Source organism: Arvicanthis niloticus, chromosome 28 (assembly GCF_011762505.2).
Source record: "Arvicanthis niloticus isolate mArvNil1 chromosome 28, mArvNil1.pat.X, whole genome shotgun sequence".
Classification (NCBI taxonomy): domain Eukaryota; kingdom Metazoa; phylum Chordata; class Mammalia; order Rodentia; family Muridae; genus Arvicanthis; species Arvicanthis niloticus.
The window spans coordinates 21,884,440-21,908,088 of NC_133436.1; the positions used below are offsets into that span (position 1 = coordinate 21,884,440).

At 42.4% G+C, this 23,649-nt stretch overlaps 1 protein-coding gene across 3 annotated transcripts in view; it reads right to left on the reverse strand.

Moving 5' to 3' along the window:
- Positions 1 to 376: 376 nt before the first annotated feature.
- Stx11 (syntaxin 11) overlaps positions 377 to 23,649 on the reverse strand; it is a 30,515-nt gene continuing 7,242 nt past the window's right edge. For 2 of the 3 annotated variants that reach the window (XM_076926868.1, XM_076926869.1), the window contains exons 2-3: positions 8,153 to 8,278; positions 377 to 4,260 (exon numbers count right to left, since the gene is read on the reverse strand). In XM_076926868.1, coding sequence (XP_076782983.1) covers positions 3,392 to 4,255 — 864 coding nt within the window. In that variant the 5' untranslated portion in view covers positions 4,256 to 4,260; positions 8,153 to 8,278 and the 3' untranslated portion in view covers positions 377 to 3,391. The remainder of the gene's footprint in view (positions 4,261 to 8,152; positions 8,279 to 23,649) is intronic. The other variant, XM_076926870.1, reaches the window with a different exon arrangement.

Genomic DNA, 23,649 nt, shown 5'->3' on the forward strand with positions numbered 1-23,649 from the left:
AGTCTGAGAATCCAGTAGCTATTTAATCATAGGACTGTCTCAGTAGTTCCAGTCTGGCAGTCTGGTGCTGAAGTCTTGGGGTACTCCTGGAGAGCCGCTGGAAGTCTATTTAGTCTGAAGGAGCTGGGTTATGATACCAGCAAAGGAATGTAACAACAGCTGTAACAGCAGCAGCAGCAGCAGCAGCAGCAGCAGCAGCAGCAGCAGCAGCAGCAGCAGCAGCAACAGAATAGATGGACTGGCACACAAGAGTGAAGGCCAGCAGGCAAAAGTTTCCTTCTTACATTTTTTGTCTGGGCTTTATCAGAAGGTACTGCCACATGTACAGTTCTCTTTCTACTTTAACTAACCTGATCAAGAAAACACCTCACAGGAGTGGCAGCAGCTTGTCTTTTTATTAGTTTGGGATCCAGCCAAGTCAACAACCAAGATGAACCATCATCCCCACCCAAACCACGATGGAACACATACACTAAGTGAACATGGATACCTGAATGTCTGCGTTTATTGCTTTACTGTTTACAATAGCTAGAAAAATAGCCAGCCTAGATGTCCACCAATAGATAAACATAAATAAAATGTGACACTACACACAGTGGGGTTTTATTCAGTGATTAAAAAAAAAATCATGACTTCTTTTTGGAAAGTGGATGACAGTAGAGACTGATATGCTAAATGAAACAAGCCAGACTCGGGCCAGAACTCAGAAAACAGAGGCAGGCAAATCTTTGTGGGTTTAAGGCCAGCCTGGTCTACATAGTGAGTTTGAGGACATTCAGGGCCACATAGAGGGACCCTGTGTCAAAAACAAACAACAAACAAACCCCAAATAAGCCAGACTCAGCAAGACAAACACCACTCGTGTTCCCTCATATTCAGAGTCTATATTTAAATTCAGTGTGTGTGTGTGTGTGTGTGTGTGTGTGTGTGTGTGTGTGTGTGTGCGCGCGCGCGCACGTGTGCTTTGCAGGGGTCAGTTCTCCTTTCTATCATAGGTTCCAGGCAACTGATGCTTTCCCCTGAGGTCTGTGTTGCAGCTTGTATGACTTCCCAGAACTCTTCATGGAGCTTATGATTCGTATCTTGGGCAGGGCAGGACAGGACAGGACAGGACAGGACCTGGTAGGACAGGACTGGATGGAATAACTGTCTAATAGAAGCAAGCAGGATAGAATAGTTACCACAGATTCATCATTAGGATTACTTAGGACAAAAGTGATCTACCCTGGTGTTGTGGTCCATGACTTTAATCTCAGCTCTCAGGAGGCTGAGACAGGAGGCTATGCCTGTGAGTTTAAGAGCAGCCTGGTCTATACAGTGAGTTCCAAGTCAGCTGGGCCATATAGTGAGACTGTGTCTCAAAAAATATTATGCAGATACAGAAAGTTGTTTATTTTTGTAATGGTTCTAAAAAAGAAAGAGAGAGAGGAAATTCTTCCAGAGTTCATGTAAGTTAAATTTACAGACTGTTCCTTTTTGAGGAAAATAGCTAGTCTCTACACACAGACTCTTCTCTGCAATAAAAACTAGGTCACTGGAGCAATGTGGGAACTTCCCCCTTCCTTAGTGAAAGCGGAAGATCCCAGTAGATATGTGATAAAGAAACTGGGCAAAGTTTGAGGCGAGCCTGGCAGGGCTCTGCATGTACAGTTCATATTAAACAGTGAAAAGCAAAACTGTGGACTGGAGAGATGGCTCAACGGTTAAGAGGACTGTCTGCTCTTCTAGAGGTCCTGAGTTTAATTCCAGCAGCCACACGGTGGCTCACAACCATCTGTAATGGGGTCTGATGCTCTCTGCTGGAATGCAGGCGTACATGCAGATAGAGCACTCATATACATTAAATAGTTATAAATAAATCTTTTTAAAAAAGCAAAACTGCACAAGACTGGTTTTTCTCTCTCGTAAGCAGATCAACGGGCCTGAAAGAGTTTCTGCTCCTCTTTCTTCTTCTTATGAACCCAGGATATAGGACTTTCCAGTGAAATCACTGGTGTTAAAACACAGCAGTTGGGCGTGGATTCAGAAGACACACACAGGCGTGGTAACTTCGGTCTGGAACATGATCATCTTCATGTGAACATCTTCAAGTGAATGAAAGCAAATCTTTAAAACCTCAGCGGTTTCTAAACAACTGTAAAAACTGTGTTTTGAGTCCCATGCAGACATGATAGTCAGGTGGGAGAAAGTTTAACAAAAACCGAAAAAGACAATCAATTTAGGTTCAGTGGGTCAAGATGTAAATATAAAAAAAGAGATGGTTATAATGTCATGTTTATTAAACTTATTTAAAAAAACAAGAGTTTACTTTACGTCTCTCTGCTTTAATGGAGACAGGAACGCTCACAGTAAGGTAAATTACTATTTGCAAGACCCTCACTTTATCTCTAGCTGTTTCACAGTTTTTTTTTAACCTTCCTTGCTTATCTTTATTAATGACAGCACACAGTTGTTCAGAATAAAGTTTGACCCAAACTGGACTGTGCAGACAGGAATGAAATACCCTGGGGGCCACCAAACACTGACACGTACCAAAAAAAGCTCTTGTTTATATACAGAATTTCCAAAAGCAAAGTCAATCCGATTGGCCATTAATGTACACGTGCGAGTGAAGATTAATTTACATTTACACCCATATTCATATGAAATGAAGTACAAAGATACATTTTTAAATAAATGTTATCTGTGGAAAAATCCATAAAATGTGACCAATATAAAGTTAAACTTGAGTGCCTGTTCAATATTTGGTGCTTAAAAAATATTCCTATATAAACTGGTAGACGTTATAAAACGTGAGCGAGATAAGGAACCAGTGTCCAGTGCAGGTTAATGCGTAGGGGGAGCGATTCAAGGGAAGGTGTCCACGCAGGACTCACACAACATAAATAGATAATTGGAAGTGAATGGCATCCAGCTTACCCAAGGTCAAAGTTACTTGAAATTGAACAGAAGTAAGGAATACTGAAGTGAATGTCACTCAAAATCGTATAACACCTAGGAACTTTCCAGAGAGGACAAACGAAGGTAACTTTTGATAATGTGCTCATACTATTAGCATATGTTTGCTTGGCTTCCTCCTTTAGACTTCAAGACATGGATCTTAGCAATGACATTAGCTCCTCCCTGTAATGCTGAGTGCTATGGATTTTATAATGACATCACACAACGCTGGTGGAAATCTGCCTACATTAAGGAGCCATTGGATGCTAACAACCATCCCTTGTAGGCAGGTGCCAGGTTCCAAATCTTGCATCCCAACCCTCACTTTCTCTATGCTTTGAATTCTGCAAGGCATTAGGACCCTCTCCCTCCGTCCAGCCCAGGATGCATTTGGCTGGCATCATAGATGTGTTTCCAACATGGCACGTGCAGTGGAGATCCAAGCCAGCCGCTAGTTGACACAGGGGCAACAGAAGCAGCAGATGGTCCTGCAGGGGTTCTTCTTCTTGTACTGCACCGCCTTGCGCACCTGCGCCTTGGCCTCACCCGTGTAGTCGAGAGTCTTCTGCACGTTGAGCTCGATGACGTTCAGCGTGTCCGCCTGCTTCTCCACCAGCACAGCCATCTGCAGAAAGAGCTCATGCACGTCGCGAATGCGACCCTCGAGGCGCAGGAGCTCGCGGTGGCGGCTCTCGATCTCGTTGAGCGCCGCCCGCGCGCCCTTCACGTCGGCCAGCAGGTTCTCGGAGAACACGTCCCATTTGCCCTGCTCAAACATGTCCTCGATCTGCTCGCCCGACACGTCCTTGCCCATGATCTCCAGCTGCCGCTGGATGCGGATCTTGCAGTTGTCGCGCTGTTTCATCTCGGCCTGGTTGTACTCATACATGGCTTGCTGGAAGGTGCGGGCCAGCGCGCTGTATTGTGCGTGTGAGATGCGGGACACCACCGAGTGCTCGCCATGCCGGGCCTCCGCCTGCTCGCTCAGCTCCTTCATGGAGCGCAGCTTCTGGTGGATGCCTTCACCCCGGGTCTTGATGGCCTTGGCGATGGAATTGGTGTCGCGCTTAATGCTGCTGAGGCGCCTCATGGAGGTGAGGAAGCGGACATTCTGCCTCCCCAGGCGCCTCACGTCGATCAGAAGCAGCTGGTTTTCATCTTGGATGTCCTGGATGACCCGGTACAAGGACTCCAGGATGTGGTCGGTCTCGAACACGATGTCCTCGTGGGGAGCGTCAAAGTCATCATCCCCATCTGGGAATTGCTGGTCATAGCTCCTGGACAATTCCTGAAGCTCTGCAAGCCGGTCCTTCATTTTGCCTACAACAGAAACAGCCGTTAGGATCCTCTAATGACAGTCAGTTCTGTACATTCAGAGGACTTGAAGCTCAAAGTAAGGAACTTGCTAAGCCCAGTGCTCTTAACTCCTTTTCCGTGCATGCATCAAAGCGGCAAAATGCCCGGTGACATTTTACTTAACAGTAAAGAAATACCATGGCTCAGACCCTTGTTAGGTTTCACAACCTGTACATGTCTGCAGTTCAGTATCACAGGCGCCCCTAATTCAATCAGCAATTTAAACTTGTAGATTGCTTTGGGAGACAATTTCTTTTGTTTGCTTTTTGTTTCTCCATCATGAATTAGGCACACAGACACAAGGGAGGGGGGCGGAGAAAGATTTGCAAACTTTTCAATAAAGACAAGGTACATGGCTTTGAGAAAGACACTAAACTCCTTATTTTGTGGCTAGTTGTAACTGGGAAACATCCCCTCTTGTACTTAGAACAACTTATTTAGCCTATGTGGTGGCCATACATACCTTTAATCCCAGTACGAGAGAGGCAGAGGCGGGTGGAGCTCAGTAAGTTGGAGGCCAGCCTGGTCCACACAATGAATTCTATACAGCCAGGGCTACACAAAGAGTCCCTGTCTCAAAAAACAAATAAACAAACAAACAAACAATGTTAAGTTGCCTTTAGGTATTTGTCTCTTTAAAATGTTGTCATGTCATGACATAGGGTTAGGGTGCTTAAGATGAGGTTCTGTTTTTGCTGACCTGTGTTTAGTTCTGAGTATTCATGTCTGCTGCACTAAGCAGCCAGTCTAACCAAATCAGGAAGCATTAGCCTCAGCGAACACTCCCAAGTGCCTGTAACTCCAGGTGATCCAATACCACCTTCTTCTGGGCTTCTTGGTCAACTGCATTCATGTGCACATGCCCAAATACAAACAGACAGACAAACAGACAGACAGACAGACAGACAGACAGACACACACACACACACACACACACACACACACACACACACGAAACAAACAGAAAATGAATTAAAAAAAAAACTTGATCAAGAGCTGAGTATGGTGATACACGCCTTTGATCCAAAGGCAAAGACTGGCAGATTTCTGTAAACTTGAGGCAAGCTGGTTTACATAGTTAGTTCCATACTAGCCAGGGATACATAGTGAGACGCTGTCTCAAAATAAATAAGTAAATAAATGAACAAATGAATAAAATAAATGCTCTAAAGGGCTGGGGAGATGGCTCAGAGAACCCGAGTGTGACCTCCTCAGCACCTGTATTATAAGCCAGATGTGGCAGGGTACACCAGTAATCCCAGGAGGACGCCCCAGGTTTGTTGGCTGGCCAGTCTCACCAAATCAGGGAGCTCTAGCTTCAGTGATAGACTCTGCCTCAAAAAAAAAAAATAAGGTGGAGAGTGACTGAGGAAGCCACGTATACACTCATATCCATGCACGCTCCCACATGCACACGTGTGAGCACACACACACACACATGAACACACAGGCACACAAACAAATGCTTTGAAGCAAAATATCAACAAAGGCAACCCTAATACAGTCTTACAAACCAAAATTTGGACACTGAAGTCGGGTGCAAAGGTGCTTAGCTGTGGTTCCAGCTGCTGGGGAGGCTAAGGCAGGATGAACATCGGGTCCTGTGAGGTCTAGCACAGCTAGGGCAAGACAACCAAACCCCACTGGGAGAAGAAGGCTGAGTTTTTTTCACTCTTTATCCCCGTATCATTTTCTAGTGGCAAGCATTGTTAACATTTTTCACCACACATGTAGTTTTAACAGCAATAATATAACATAGCCTCAATTATCCATCATGCAATCCTTTTGTAAGGTTACAATGTTTCCTATATGCACACATTTTCAGTCAAGTGTAAATGTGAAGTTGGGACTGGTGTGTCCTCATATGTGGTACTTATACATGGTACTTACATGTGGTACTTATGCATGGTACTTACATGTGGTACTTATGCATGGTACTTACATGTGGTACTTATGCATGGTACTTACATGTGGTACTTATGCATGGTACTTACATGTGGTACTTATGCATGGAACTTATACATGGTACTTGAACATGGTACTCTCTGGCTAGAAAGAGCCTGATCCCACTACATAACCTGTAGCAAAGGCTCTACAATGAATGTGACCTCAAAGGCTTCTTTCAGGTTGCCATAATTAATGCAGTACCACAGCACCAGTGGACGGAGGCTCTCTGGTTTGATGGTTAGGGAAAAGACGCTGCCAAGATTATTATTTACATAAGCTAAGGTAGAAATTCTATTCTGTAATGATAATTTTTACTATAGCAAAATCTCCTGCTTAAAATGCTATTTCTACTCTTTGGCAAGCAAAATCAATACCAGACTTTCTCAGTGACAGTGAATGTCATTCTCCTAGCAGAATAATTGACTGCAAATTAAAAAGACCCAGCCCGGGGAGAGGCTTGAGGAGAAATTAGAAGGCAGATAATGAGATAAGATACTTATAGTTTTGATTATTTTAAATTAATTTTAACTGACACATAAACATAAAACTGTTGATCCTAACGAGGTACTATGTAATGTTTCAATACATGTACACATTGCTTTAAGCTTAAATCAGGTTAGATACATCTGTCTCCTTAAATATTTATGTTTCTGGAACAGGAGAACTAGCTCTACTCAAGCATTATATGCAAAACTATCTCCAGGGCTGGAGAGATGGCTCAGTAGTTAAGAACACTGACTGTTCTTCCTGAGGTCCTGAGTTCAATTCCCAGCAACCACATGGTGGTTCACAACCATCTGTAATGGGATCCAATGCCCTCTTCTGGTGTGTCTGAAGACAGTGAAAGTGTACTCATATATGTGAAATAAATAAATTAAAAAAAAAAAACCAACACAAAACAAATTTTAAAAATAACCTATCTCCAGCAGATGTATAATTAATTATAAAAGAAATTATGATGAAACAAGAAACTGCAAAATGTATCAATGATTTTTTTTCTTTTTCTTCTTGAATTCTTTTATTTTAAATTCTGTGCATATATGTGTGTCTGAGGAATCCAGTGGTGTCAAATCTCCTTGAGCTAGAGTTACAGGCAGCTGTGAGCCACGCAGTGTGGGTACCAGGCACTGAAACCTGGTCCTCTCTGCAGGAGCTGTACATGGTCTTAACCAGTGAGCCATCTCTTCAGTCCTTTTTCTTCCACCAAACTCACAGGAAACAGTTAAAGGTAATATGTTTGCAAATGGGTAGGAATCTGAAACTCCTAAAGGAAGTGCTGGGATGAGGGAACCCTGATAGAAGCTTCTCGGAGGACAGCTCAGCAATACATATTGAAAGCTTTTCAAGTACATATTTATTCTCAGGATCCAGGAGAAGATGCACGGAGCCTACAAGGCATGTACAGTTTCACCACCACATAATCTCTGCAGATATCTAGAAATGATCTCAATGCACAAAAAAGCTACACAGCATCCAGAAGACCAACCAATGAGATGAAAGCACGCATGCTCTCTCAGGTAGGAAAGATAGCTAGAGATAAAGAATTGCAGCAGTCTCACACGGCTGTGTGAATCAGACTTGAGTAAGATGCACCAAAACGTTAACAGTGATTTTCATTGAGTTCTGGGATAACATGCAACTTTCGCTAATACTTGCTTTTGCTATGTGTTTTCCATAATTCTGTGAGATCCATACAGATTTTATAATTGACGTCAATATAAAATTGATAATTTTATAATTGATATCATCTATGTATAATCACTAGGCACTATTCTCCCAGATAAACTAAATGGATGCATTTTGATAAACACAGTAAAAATGGAGGATAGATGTTCTCCTTGCATCCTGGCCAGGCCTTGCAAAGCACTTTGGAAGGTGATTGTTGACAAATGGAAAGAATCACACGTACCAGGTTTCTAGGACTCTGCCTGTAGACGGGTTCTATGCTCTCTACCGATTCCCCAAAGCTGTGAAGGGGCTGTGTGTGAAGACCACCTCATTCTCAGCACGAACAGCAAGGCAGGGTCCAAAGCACCTAGAAGATGGTATCAGAAAACTTTCATAGAGTCATTCGTTTTCTGGAATCTAACAATCTGGCACCATAGGTCCTCCATCAGTAAAGACCTAAGATCATTTGAAGGCACAAGTCTCTAATCTGTACAGAGAAGGGCAGAGGGAATGTTCAGACCTGTGGGCAGGTGTTTTGAGGGAGCTTTCCCAGTACCTTCCTGACAGCACAGAAAGTACCAGGCATGAATGGGTAAGTTTCACTCATCAGGTTTCTCCTACCAGGGCTAGAGAGATGGCTCAGTAGTTAAGAACACTGACTGTTCTTCCTGAGGTCCTGAGTTCAATTCCCAGCAACCCTATGGTGTACAACCATCTGTAATGGGATCCAATGCCCTCTTCTGATGTGTCTGAAGACAGTGAAAGTGTACTCATATATGTGAAATAAATAAATTAAAAAGCTGGGCAGTGGTGGCGCACGCCTTTAATCTCAGCACTTGGGAGGCAGAGGCAGGCGGATTTCTGAGTTCGAGGCCAGCCTGGTCTACAGAGTGAGTTCCAGGATAGCCAGGGCTACACAGAGAAACCTTGTCTCGAAAAACAAACAAACAAACAAACAAAAACAAAAAAACAAACAAACAAACAAAAAAAGAATTTCTCCTACTGGTCAGCAGCAGAAAAATTACAATGCAAGCTGTGTGTCAACCAAGAGGTTTCCATTCTGAGAAAGCCTTCCAAAATATTAGAGATAGACACCTGTGCTGAGGGTACATCAAAATGTGGAGGAGAGCACAGAAGAGAGAGCATCAAAAGAAGCTTTATGTCCAATGGGTTGATATGTGATCCTAAAAGAGAAAACTACAGGAACTGATAAAAACAGATCAGACAACTCAACCGATCTGAACTTCAGGGTGGCAAAGAGTAGCATGTGGACACTAGCAAACCATTCACGGAGTTGCTGAGTTAACGTCTATTGGAATTCACCTGATGTCAGTCTGCTTCTAACTTTCCTTTTACTCACGCATGTGATAGAGGATTGGAAGGAAGGAGGGAAAGGAGGGGGATTGCTTAACCCTTCTTTTGTTGAGCAATAACATTTCATGCGAGAGCACGTAGAGAAGCAACGAGGTGGCGGCACCTAAGTGGATTTCAGCCGTAAGGAGACAATGAAGTCACTTGGGGAGTTTCCAGTGCTGGCAGCTGCCTGCACCGAGGCATCCAGAATGAGTTCTAGTGCTTCTAGTGTATAATCAAATTTGTAACCCATTCCTTAAATCCCTCTCATGGAAATTTTGTGATCATAAAAGTCTCGAAGTTCTAGAGAACCTTAATGGTTCCTCAGGCTGAAGAGAGACTGACAGGGTCAAGAAATCACAGTGAACTTGCAGAATAGTCGACTGATTATATCTGCCTAGACAGATATAATCAGTCCTTAATAATTCTGCAGCACTAAGGTCTGTCAGATGATCCTGGGCCAGAAGGCAGAAGAACAGATGCTCCAACATTATGTAGTAGAGGGAGTGTCCAGGTGTTCAGAGGTCTCTATAAATTGGCTAAGTTTTAGAAGCTATGCTTTGTGCTTCCCACAATTATAGTTAACTCAGTCATTCTGGATTTCTGACGGGGTTGAAAACTTATAGCCTCATAGCCAATCCTGGCTATTTACCTTGAGAGAAAAGATTTGAGTGGATGGTCGTCTGCTGACATTCATCCTAAAGCCAAGAAAAAAGCCAGGTTCAGAACTAAGTGTTTTAGTTAGGAGAGACGACAGAGGTTCTGGTTAGTCAACAAAATGATGGGCTGGGTATTAGGACTATCTTGTACCTCGCGGGTACAAATTGGCATAATTATGCTCTAATTGTATTTTGAGAGAAAAGTTTCATTTTAACAGGAAGGGTGCTATGTAGGAGGAGCTAAGGTGGGAGGAGTACTGAGAGGATGAGAAGGAGTAAGGAGAGGAGGAGAAGAAGGAGAGGAGAAGCTAGGTGATGAGAGAGAAAGAGGGGGGAGACAGGGAGGCAGATGTTCATGTATCTCCACCAGTCAAAGATAGTTGATATATCTAGGTTGGGTAGTGGGTTACACCTCTGATTGAGCATTACCAAACTTATAAAGCCTTTGATTAACATTTTTAAAAAAATGTATAAGTGCAAAAAGGAAAAGGGGGCATGGGATAGGGGCTTTCTAAGGGGGGGATAGGGAAAGGGGATGGCATCTGAAGTGTAAATAATATATCCAATAAAAAATGGAAAAAAAAAAAAAGAAATCACAGTGAAGGAAAAGGAGAGCCCCTGGCCTCTTCCTCTACCAGAAAGATGGTGGCTTTCGAGGAAGGAGGGAGGCTGTGTGTGAAGTGACGATCAGTTGAGAACTCCAGTCAAGTCGTGGGAACAATCCAGGAAGCCCTAAAGGTAGCGTAAGCAAGGATGGTAGGGCCTTACGAGAATCACTTCCCTTTCAGGTGAACAGTTAAGGCAGACACTAACAACAGGGCATTCAAAATGAAATGGGCATTGAGCTTCACAGTTACGTGGCACCTTGAAGTATATTAATGAGTTACCTAACAGGATTCAAAATGAAGGATGGTATGACTCTATTAGCTAAATATGTGAGACACTGGGACCTGGATCCTCCTGTTGGATTTGGCCCATAAAATCTTGCTATTTTCGAGACATGGCTCAGTTGGTAAAGTGTTTGCCACCCACGCAGAAGGACCTGAGCTGAAATTCCCCAGCACCGATGTAAAGATTCGGGTGCTGTGAGGCAGATCTGCAGTCATGGCTCTGGGGCAGCAGAGTCAGGTGAATCCCTGGAGCCAAGTAATTTATTTAGCACCAAATTCAGTGAGAAATTCACTCAAAAACTAAGGTAGAGAAAAAAAATTGGAAGATATCTAATGTTAACTTCTAGCCTACACATTCATGCATATACGTGTGTACCAACATCTTCACACACAGGTGCACACACACACACACACACACACACACACATGAGCGCATGAGAATACATCACACAGTGCACCACACACATGCTTGCACACACACATTTTCTCTCATATTAGGAAGCATGACTCAGGATCAATGAATGGGGATGGTGACTAAAAAAACTAACATACCAGATGTTACAGAGAACAGCCAGGAGAGCCACTGTCTCTGCTTGTCCCTAAGGAAATGTTTCATAAACACAATGTGTAGCAATAAATGCTTATAAAGAAAAGGCTTTATGTACATTTACCTTATAGCAAGAAAAAAGAAAATGGTTAATTGTTATAAATTAGCTCCCTTTGAAATGACAAAGGTAATGCCATCTTGTCCTGACCCCACTTTTTGTTTGCGGAGAGAAGTGTTTCTCTATGTTCCAGATGCTGCAACCCTTTAATACAGTTTCTCATGTTGTGATGACCCCCGGCCATAAAATTATTTTTGTTGCTTAATAACTGTAATTTTGCTACTGTTGTGAATCGTAATACCTGATACACAGATGGTCTTAGACCATCCCTGTGAAAGGGTTGTAAGCCACAGGTTGAGAACTACTGGCTTAGACAGTTCTCAGCCTTCCACCCCTTCCCACAACAGTCATGTCTGCCTTGGCAACACATTTGATATTTTCACAGCCTTGGCGTGCTCCAGAATTATTAACCAAAATAACTAAAGTAAATTAGAAAACTAGAAAAGAAAGTAAAATAATTAGGAAAAAGATAGGTAAAAACATAATTGACATGTTTTGTCTAAAATAATTACTATGCCCTGCTAGAAATGCATGTTTCAAGGCTAGTCTGACCTTCATCTAACTTCAAGATAAATTGTGGCCTTTGTGGTTTTGTCTTCTAAAAGCTCTGTGTGCTTCGGTTTGGGCAACAGGACACTTTGCAGAGTCACAAGCACACTCTTGGTCTGGCCCTCCCTCCATAAATAGGACTTAGAACTTGAATTGGCTTAATCAGTGTGGTTGATAATAACTGTCTCAGGTAGGTTACTTCACCTTTACTGTGCCTCAGTCCAAATTTATGTGTGAAGGTTCTGACTCTAGAATGTCAGAATGTATCTGTATTTGGAGCTGGTAATGGAGTAATTAAGTTAAAATGAAGTCTTTGGGGATGGATCTTAATTCAAGGTGGCTGATAAGGAATCCAACAGGAGACATTCTGTACACACAGAGAAAGGCTAAGAGAAGACAGAGTCATTCTGTAAGCCAAAGAAACAGACCTAGGAAGAAACAAACCTTGCTAACTTAGTCTTTTTTCTATTGCTGTGATAAAACACCCTGACCAAGCCGGCTTATGGAAGAAATAGATTCCATGGCTTCATGGTTACTGAGGGATGAGAGCCGACCACAGCAGGGAAGCAACAGGCATGGTGGCAGGAGCAGAAAGCCCAGGGCTCGAATCGTGAACAGAAGTACAAAACTGAGAAAGCAGACTCAACATGGTATGAGACTTGAAACTCTCAAAGCCCATCTCTAGTGACAGTCTTCCTCCAGCAAGGCCACACTTCTTAAACCTCCCAAATAGCACCGTTAACTGGGGACTGAATATTCAAACACCCAAGACATTGCAGAACATCTCATTCAAACCGCTAAACCTGACAAAACTCTTATATTGGATTTACAGCGTCCGTGAACTGTGAGTTATAGTGTCTGGTGCCAGGATATCCAGACTTTTCTCACTGTGATATGTTGTTACCTTCCACAAAGTTCTTACCAGAGAGCTGCATACTGACTGGGCTGTAAAACAAAAACCACATAAAAATCCATAAACAAACAAACAAACAAACAAACCAACAACAACAAAGCCACCACCACCAATAACAAAAGTAACTCATAACATTTTAACGGTTGTGGTTTTCCCTTTAGCCTCCATTCATAGCTGCCTTTGGCTGAATGAGGTCAGCAAACTGGACAGGCCTAAAAGCCACTCATATCATCATACTTTGCCATGCCATCCCTCACAAACCAACTTATACATCAAGGACATGTTGCTTGACACCAATAAATGAAATCCTTCCTGGTTTCACAGGGTGTTACTTGTACTTCGACTTGTAGAGAGACAAATCAGACACAGATACTCGGTATGTGGAGCCGAGGGAGTTCCAGGCTGGACCCTAAGGGGTTTGCTCCAGAGGTGAATTGGAGAAGAGGGTAGCAGTCCACACTTCATTCTGGTCTCACGTGTACACAGAGAGTTTAGTGGTTTTCTTTCCATATGAACGTCAACAACATGTTTAGACACAGGAGCGTGAATTACATGTAGCATCCAGCTACTGATGAAACAGAAAGCATCGTGTCCCCAGAGACTATAAATGATTACTTCTGCATTGTAAGCATCGTAACAGCGCTCTTGTTGAGGTTTTGTAATATATAGCTGTTGGCCCTCAGTTTTATAGCAAATTTAAACAAATAGAAGGAAATGACTGCTACAGAGGAAACAGTACTTTGCTAGTCCATAGGAGACCCTGGCAGAAGCTCCTAAAGCACCCCTTCTCTGGTGGATGCAACCGCAGAGTACCCTGCCTGTCAAGCTGAGCTTGCAGCCCTGCCCACACACCACACACTTGAGGTCACAGACAGCTCAGCTGTGATCACCCCTGTACAGACCTTGCTCAACTGCTTACTGCAGCCCCTCCTGCTCAGCCACCCCCATACCACAGTCATCCGGTTGGGAACAGGACATTCCAATATGTCACAGAAGCTTCAAGGTTGTTTTCCAGCTCACCCATAAGAACACACCCTTAAAAAACAACAAAGGCTCTCCCCCCGCCCCCAAAGGTTGACTCAAGTCCATGAATAATCATTTCACTCAACGGAGTAATCCTCCGTGCTCTGCTCCGTTTCTCAATTTTAAAAATATATCAAAACGGGGGAAAGCCCCATGTCCTTCTATCTCCTCTCCCATTCCTAACCCAACCCCAGGGACACGGTTTCTCTGTGTAGCTCTGGATGCTCTGGAACTCACTCTGTAGACCAGGCTGACCTCAAACTCTGAGATCCACTTGCCTCTGCCTCCCAAGTGCTGGGATTAAAGATGTGTGTCACCACTACCCAGCAAGGAAGTATTCTTTTCTTTTCTTTTTTAAAATGTTCTTTCCTACAGTTTCTTTGTTTCTTTCTTTGTTTCTCTGTTTCTTCCTTCCTTTCTCTCTCTCTCTCTCTCTCTCTCTCTCTCTCTCTCTCTCTCTCTCTCTCTCTTTTTTTTAAGCAGAGGATGGCCTTGTCGGGCATCAATGGAAGGAGAGACCCTTGGTCCTGTGGAGGATCAATGACAGTGTAGGGAAATGCCAGAGTGGGGGGGGGGGGATACCCTCACAGAAGCAGGGGGGAGGGGAAAGAGGGTTTGTGGAGGGGAAACTGGGAAGGGGGATAACATTTGAAATGTAAATAAATAAAATATCCAATAAAACAAAAGAGATCTTCCCCCCAAAAGATTTATTTATTTAATGTATGTGAGTACGCTGTCTTCAGACACACCAGAAAAGGGCATTAGATTCCATTACAGATGATTGTGAGCCACCATGTGGTTGCTGGGAATTGAACTCAGGACCTCTGGAAGAGCACTCAGTGCTCTTAACCACTGAGCCTTCTCTCCAGCCCCCTGGAAGTATTCTTTTATCTTTTAAACATTCTAAGCTTGAAATATTTTCTCACTGCTCTCAAAGTAATTAAAAGAAAGAAAATAAAAAGCACATTTTAAAAAGCACATTTGTCAAATACGTATTTAACACTCTCTTATGGTTCATTCAAAGCACAAGACGGGAGTTTTAAAAACCATTCACTGAAATGGAGTATAATTATAAAAGTTAGAGCTACAAGAAATGATAAAAGTGTTTGCTGTGGAAGCCTCTCCTGGGTATGGTCATCTAAACAAGACCAGAACAACGGTAAAATCAACAGACATCTTAACACGGAAAGGGGAAAGTTTGACATCTTGCAGTCCCCAAAGAACTATGGACAACTAAGGATTCTGGGAGAAAAAGAAGCGGTCAGCCCTGCAACTGTATACACAAACGACGACAAAAATGGACTCAGCACGTTTTGTGTGTGTACGTGTGTGTGTACGTGTGTACGTGTGTGTGTGTGTGTGTGTGTGTGTGTGTGTTCGTCTCTTACTATTGGGGACTTGTGAGGAAACTGGAGCTAGCCTTCTGAGAATGGGAACCACACAGAGTGGCTGAATGACTGAGCCTGGACAGGACTTGGGGAAATCTATCCAGGGCTGGCTTACTGCGGAAAGCTTATATAGATCAACTCATGTTACTGTCTCAAACATAAGAGATGACTAACAGCTATCTAGGGGTGCTTTATTGTCATGATACTCACTGATGCACCTCTCTTTGGGTTGTTCTGTGACCCCTAATGAACTCTTCTTTAATCCCAAATTAAGAAGCTGATAGGAAAAGTTATATTTTTTTGGAAAGTTAATTCTCATACATTTAAAAATTTTGTTTTATTTTGAAATGAAAATATAAGCAATATTCCAAATAACTACCCTAAAGATCATGATACTATTAATCATAGTTTGAGGTATATATTTTGACTACACATTACATTTGTGATATTCTATTCATATTTTATCTAAAATTTCATATAAAAACACACGCATTTAGTTTTTCAAAAAGGATACTTTTTTTGGGAGGGGGTTGGTTTTTCGAGACAGGGTTTCTCTGTATAGCCCTGGGTGTCCTGGAACTCACTCTGTAGACCAGGCTGGCTTCGAACTCAGAAATCCTCTGCCTGCCTCTGCCTCCCAAGTGCTGGGATTAAAGGTGTGTGCCACCACTGCCCAGCAAGGATACATATCTTAATGAATCAGAGGATAGTTCTGTCTTTCCTGTTGAAGACTGTAGTTAGTCACAGCAAGGACAATAAGGCTTAAAGAGCTGCTTCATGGGGCCCACGCTGCATGCGTGCCAGGGAGCTGCTTCACACTGCTGCACGCTCTACAGGAGCTGGGGAGCTTCAGGTCCCAGCCCTGCATGAGAGCCAGGCACTGTGAGCTGTGGACAGTACACAGATACCTGGTAGCTTTAACTGTGGCCAGGGTTCAGTCGGATAAGAGGTCAGGAGGACTTGAAGAGCCAGTTTTGATGGAAGTAGATAGTTCTGAGTGTAGCTCAAGCCTATTTATTGTTCAGTTCACCCCAAATAAGGTGCAGCCTGCAGGCACAGTACAACTTTCCAACTGGCTTGGATCTACTGCATGCACAATGTCAGCAGAGACTGCGGCAGAGTTGCTTCGCGCCATCAAACTAAAAGAACCCAAATTAGTGGGGGTTCAACTTAGTCTCTAAAAACTGTCAGGAGTTGATGTGGCCAGACTCATCTTTCTGAACGGTAAGGCAACAGGATAATTCTCCTCAGAGCCTGGAGTCTACTTAGAATCCCACATCTACATATCAAATTATGAGTGGCCAAGGGTTCAGCCCTGGCTGTTACCTGAGGTCATGTTCTGATTCCACCTCTGGCACCATTGGCCCTCGCTGGAGATTCCTCAGACTTCCAGCATCCCAGCAGGAAGACAGGGTGACCGCCAAGAAAGGGATACAATTACTCAGCAGCTGCTGCTTTCCCAGCCCGCTGATGTCACCTTTCCTTCCCAGCTACCTTCTCCCATGTCGGAATGCTGCTCTGGATTGATTTAGAACAGACTCAGTGGGATGGCCCACAAAGAGCTTTCACACGTGCAAGAGTAAATACTCTGTCTTTGTTACCTGCTTTCATCAGTTCCTGAGATTCATTGGACCTTAATTGTCTCAAATAACTAGTGCAGATCCAGTAACCACGTGTGTCAACTGCGCATTGCCAGGGTGCTATTAACAGCTTCTATTCTACTTCATCTGTGGCTGTAAGTGACCTTAACACCTATTATGGGTCATTATATTATTCAAGTTTAAACATTTTTAATGGAAGAGGGGTCATGTGTGCTATGGCACATAGCTGCAGGTCAGAGGACAATCTTGTGGCATCAGCTCTTACCTTTTACCTTTGAGGGTCCCAGGGATTGAACTCAGGTCACCAGACTTTCATAGTAACTACTATACAGACTGAGCCATCCTGCCAGCCCTATTTGAGGTTTTAAATAACTTTTCTTTCTTTTTTAAAATAATTTTTTTCTTAATATTCACATATATTCACATATATTTCTTAATATTCACGTGTGTGTGTGTATATATATTTTTCCCCCTTTTTCTCCCTTTTGCTCTGGCCCCACTTGCTCCAGGCACCTGCTTGCCCCAGCCTAAAGGTTTATTTATTTATTTATTATATGTAAATATACTGTCGCTGTCTTCAGACACCCATTTGAGGGCATCAGATCCCATTACAGATGGTTGTGAGCCACCATGTGGTTGCTGGGATCTGAACTCATGACCTCCTGAAGAGCAGTCAGTGCTCTTAACAACTGAGCCATCTCACTAGTCCCCTTTTCTTAATATTCTAAAATCTCTTTTTTCCTGTTTAACTCTTTGTAAGAATATAAAAACTCAGAATTATTTGATATAAGATAAACCTTTCCCATCATCTAAATAAATCATTTATTAAAATGCATGTCATGACTACAAAGTAGCCCACGATAAAAAAAAAATTTAAAACATCTCCTTCGAGATACCATTTATCCTAGCAAGTCATGAACACTCAACAAAACCTTTAGAAGCATTGACCGACCCTGGAACTATAACATGGAGAACATTCCTATGGTGAAACAGAGGGCTCTGTGAGGTTTCCTCTGGACAGAGACATCCCACAGGGTCACCGAGAAAGTCACAGGGCACATTCCACCATCAAAAGTGACGCTAAATAAAATGACGAGGGGAAAGAAAATTCTAGAAAGGAAGAGAATGTTCTCATGTGCTCTTATGTTCAAGAATCTCATGGTGATTAGCTACTCCGGTTCCACACATTTCAGAGACTAAGGAGGAATCACACGGTGTATAAGCTAGTCTGAGGCCTGATGACCTCATGACTTAGTGTTTATAAAGCACTTGGTTTAGCTTTCATTTGTATTCTTTTATTATTTATGTGTTACACATCTGTGTACATGTTTGTATATGAACGAATGTGTTCATGTGTGGAAGCCAATGGCTGACACTGGATAGCTTCTTCAGTCACTTCCCATCTTACTTTTTTGAGACAGGGTCTCTCACCAAACCGGGAGTCATCCAGGTAGACTGACTGGCCAGCATCTGCCTGTCCATGTAGGGATTACAGCCCTATGCTGACACACCTGGATTTCCATGTAGGTGCTTGGGAGGTGCAGTCATGTCCTCATGCTTGGACAGTAAGACCTTACCAAGTATCATATCAGAGGGATTGTCTAAAATGGCCTTGTGGGACTTGCTTAAAAAAAAAAAAAGAACCATTTGTCTTCTAGGAGAGAAAAGAGGTTGTAGGCTTGTTCAGAAAGACTAAGGTAATGGAATTCTGGATGGCTCACAATTTGAGAGTAAATTTAGACAATGTGGAGTTGCATGACTGGAAAGAAAATCAACCTAGCAAGAATAGAACGGTAAGGAATAGAAGTTAACTGACTATCCAGAAAGTGGGACATAGCGTGAGTTCTAGAACATAATCGTGGTTTTTCTTTTTTTTCCTTCTTCTTTTTGATTATAACACATGTTTCTGCTTCCGAATATAGATCTAGCTTAAATTATGATAGAGTTGTACCGGGAATTGGGGTGCATGGCTGGCTAGAAAGGGATGCAAATAAAAAATGGGGTGCAAGTGATCTAAACCATTGTCAATGTCTAAACCTGAAAAATCAGAAAAGTGACAGAAGTATGCTATTTAGAAGGCCCACATCTCAAGAGGCTGGACACGCTCGCCTTTAGTGGAAATGCAAAAGAAGACTGAGGTTTTTGGTTTTTCTTCTTTTTTTTTCTTTTCTTCTTCTTCTTTTTGATTATATGTTTCATGGAATTAATTAGCTTTCCTTGAATATATAAGTTTGATAAAAATTAAAAAGTAGAAAAGAAAGGAAGGGAGAGAGAGAAAAAGAGAAAGAGAGAGAGGGAGGGAGAGAGAGAGAGAGAGAGAGAGAGAGAGAGAGAGAGAGAACTGGGTATAAAAGGACAGGCTTATAATCTCATAAGAGGGAGTGGCTATGGTAAGAGAATCACAAGTTCAATGCCTGCCTGAACTAAAGACCAAACTCAAGCCCAGATTGGCAAGTTAGTGAGACCCCACCCCAAAAGAGAATGTAAAAAGGCTTTAGGGGTCTAGTTCAATGATGGAGTGGTTTTCTAGTGTGTGTAGAAACTCTTCACATATCAAGTTTTTTGATTGAAATAAACCCAAATTTCCCACAAGGCTTTAAATTTAAAATCCTGAAAAGGAAAACGATCCTGAGCTAGTCGTGGTATACACACACGTGATCTCTGCACTAGGGAGGTTGAGGCAGGGCTCCGGTGAATTTGAGTTCTACCTCCACAGTGAAACCCTGACATAGGAAAGGGGAAAAAAAGAGAGAAAGAGCCTAAAATAATTGTCAAGGGTCTGGGCGATGGCCCAGTCAGTCAGCAGAGTGCTTAATACAAGCATGAGGACTTGAGTTCAATTCTCAAAACCCACATAGAACACCAGTCTGGTGGCACAAGGCCAGCCTGGTACCCCAGCCCAGATGAGGAGGAGACAGGGAGCCCTGGAGGGCTGGCTGGCCAGACCACCTAGCCTAATCCAGAACAAGTGAGAGACCCCATGGAATGACCCGGCAGAAAGTCGTTGATCTGTGGCTTCCATACACATGTGCACACACATGTGAAACACACATACACACACACTAAAATAAATCATTCTCAACTAGTGAATGGTTAATTTTTTTTTATATAAAATGAAAACACTGTAGTAAGGAACAGAGGAAACCCTGGCTGATGTGACTCTATCATAAGACAGTAATGAAGAGAATAACACTGTGTAGTATAAAAATACAGACAAATGGATAGGAGTCAAACACTGAGAATCATTACATACAGGTCAATGGTGTGTGAACACACACCTGTCAGAAAAATTTTAAGAGGAAATTAAATGAGCCAGACTGTCATCATTGACTGGTATAAACTGAATTCTCTATCATCTTTACCATAAACTCTCTAATACTGGAGAGAAACTATAGATTTCGAGATGCAAAATCAATAAGAGAAACTCTCTGGTAGAAGATTCATGAATCTTTATCTGTCCTTTAGAATAATGATAAGGATCTGAAGAAATCCCATCAGAAAAGAAAACCAGGCATAATGACATAAAACTGGAGAGCTCCACACAACAGAAAGCAAGTCACAAGATGCCAGTTATCAACTTGGCCAAAAATGAGAGAAATAACAAGAATACAAGGTCTGGATGATACTCATGGTGTTTATGCTGAGAATGACAGAGGTGGAATAGGCAGACAGATAGACAGACAGTCATCAGTGAGCCAGACACAAAATGCTCACAGCACTCAAAGTTCAGTTAAGAGTAATTAATAACTCAAGAAATTGCCCAATTCAATATTAAAAAGGACATTGACTAAACAGGACATCCCTAGTGTCATCTGCTAACTTTTAATTTGATTAATTGAATTCAATTTGATTCCTTAAGGAACAAATCTTATCACCTAAAATTATTTTGGAAACAAAAAATTTATTATATTTATGTATGAACCTGTCCCACAATAGAAATTATGGTACAGAATAAATAAAAGACGCGATGGCTCTTTCTGACTTTCGCACACTCGGATTAAAAAAGAAGAGATTAAATTTGAAATTTAAGTGCCAACATAAAGGTAGGCAAACAAAATGTCAGACATATTAGTTAGCTCAATTTAGTCACATACGTTACATATGTATATCAAATGTCACAGGGTACCACACAAATACGTAAATATGATTTATCAATCAAAATAATACTAATAGTGTGTGGTGGTTTGAGAAATGTCCCCCATAGTCTTGGGCATTTGAACACCCGGTCCCTAGCTGATGGCACTGTTTGGGAGGCTTAGGTGGTATAGCCTTGCTGGAGAAAGTATGCCATTGTGGGCAGGCTTTGATAGTAAAAGCCCCTCCTACTACTAACTTACTCTCCCTGTTGTGTGATCAAGATTCAAGGTGTGAACTCTCAGCTTCCCATTCCAGCTACCATACTCGCTGTGTGTCTCCAAGCCTCCCTGTCATCATGGGCAATAACCCTCAGGAACTTTAAGCCAAAATGTATTCTCTCTTCCTTAAGTTGCCTTTGAGCTTGCTGTTTTATTACAGCCACAGAAATGTAACTAACACAAAACGACTGGCAATTTAAATATTAAATCCTAATAGTTAAAAGAAAATCAAGAATTTATCAGTTTTCTGTGCTCGGTTAAGCTTGTGATCTATGAGGAAAAATATGACAGTAGGAGAATAAGAAAAATGAAGAACTGACCAGAAACAAAGAAAAAGGAAGGAACCAGCCGGAGCTGCTGAGCTGGGAGGAGGCTGTTAATTGCAACACCGGATTTGCAACCTCTCTCCCCAACTTGGGAGCCAAGTTCACAGAGAGAGGTCAGAATGGAGACAGCTCTCAGCAACTGTGCTTCACCCCTGGGGCCATTTAGAACAAAACCTCAAGGGTAACTGTCGTAGGCCAAGCCCAACAACCTCTTAGTTGATAATAGTGACGCTAAAAAGTATTTAAAAAGCTATTTCTATTAGATTAAATTATTTCTATTTTATGTGCAAAGTGTTTGCCTGCATGTGTGTATGTATACAGCATCCATGCTTGCTGCCTAAGGAATGCAGAAGAGGGTGTCAGGGTCCCTGGAACTAGAATTACAAAGGATAGTGCTGTGAGTGGTCCTGTGGGTGCTGGAAACCAAATCTGGGCAGGAGCAGCGAGTGTTTTTAACTGTGGCACTGTCTCTCCAAGCCTCATATTTGTTTATTCTGTGTGTGTGTGCGCGCATATTGTGAATATTAGTTTTCATCACCATGTGAGAGCCCTGGGTTGGAAACTCAGGCCATTAGGCCTGGTGACAAATGTCCTTACTCACCGAGCCGTCATGCTAGCTTTATATGCTTAACATTAAAATTTAAAATGTCTACACATTCATGAATTGCAGAGCTTTAAATGCTTGGGGGATTTGTTTGTTTTTGATTTTTACCACTGTGTATATTACCCATTGGGACATTAATTAAGACCAACTTCTAGTAACGGCAGTTTGCATGAAATATGCAGAAACTTCCTTCTCTGTTCCTTCCTATCCCTTTCACTCTTCAAACGAAGAAGTCACTGTCTTCTTTCTTCAGCAGCATCACCCTCCCAACATGCCTGTGCCTGTGTGTATATGTGTGCACACACACATGCGCGCACACACACATACATATGCATATACATACGTAAATGTATATGCATACACACAATAAATCCATAAACACATATGCATGCACAGACACATATATCCACACAGAGATAGTCATACATACATATATAAACACATGTATGCACATACATATACACACAGTCATACAAACAGACTCACATTCATATACATAAATACACATACATAAATGCACGTGCATGCTCACATATACATACACACATATACACACATATACACATACATATACACACATACATACACATTCACAAACACACACATACATAAATGCAAATGCATGCACATACACACAAGTACAAATATGTATACATTGTATGCCCACATACCCATCTGAAGGATGCCAATTTTAATCTATATACAGCAAAAGATCTTCCTTTGTTGAAAAGGGGACCCTTGTAACAAAAGCCACCCTCCCAGATGTGATTTGAGTGTGAGTTGGTTTTCTTGAAAATGTGACATTTTCTCTGACCTCAGACTGGGTCTGTGAACTGACACTCCCCACACTTCCTCTTTCCCAATACTGACCATGTTCCCCTGGTGACTGGTTTACAACACGGTCACTTGCTGTTCGAGTTCTCTTTGCCAGTAACCTTCATGGGTCTGGGGCTGTGTGCCTAAGTCTATGTCTGCTGTGTTTGTGCTCTGAAGTATCTAACACGGAAATCTTGATAAATATTTTTCAAAAGATGTGCCCACTAGAATGGCTCTTTTCAGTCCCTTTTGTGTCACACATTACACAGGTAAAAGAGACAGCCCTTGCCCTCACAGTGGTAATAAATGAGAAGCATGCCATGCCCAGGGGAGAGTTTAGAACTCTGAGAAACGAAACTCTTCTTAGAGAACACAGGGTCTGAGGTAACTCGAAGTGGCTTACCAGAGGTATCTTGTTAGGGGAAACTGAGGCAGAGATAACTTGAGCAGAGGCCTGAAGCATGTGTGGAGGGCACAGGAATAACACCTGTCAGACTCCTCAGGAGCGAACAAAACAGCACGATGCCTCATTTACCATGTTTCTCTGCAGATGTCTAATGTTTCCTGCAAAGAGCTGATTCAAAATCAATATCCTC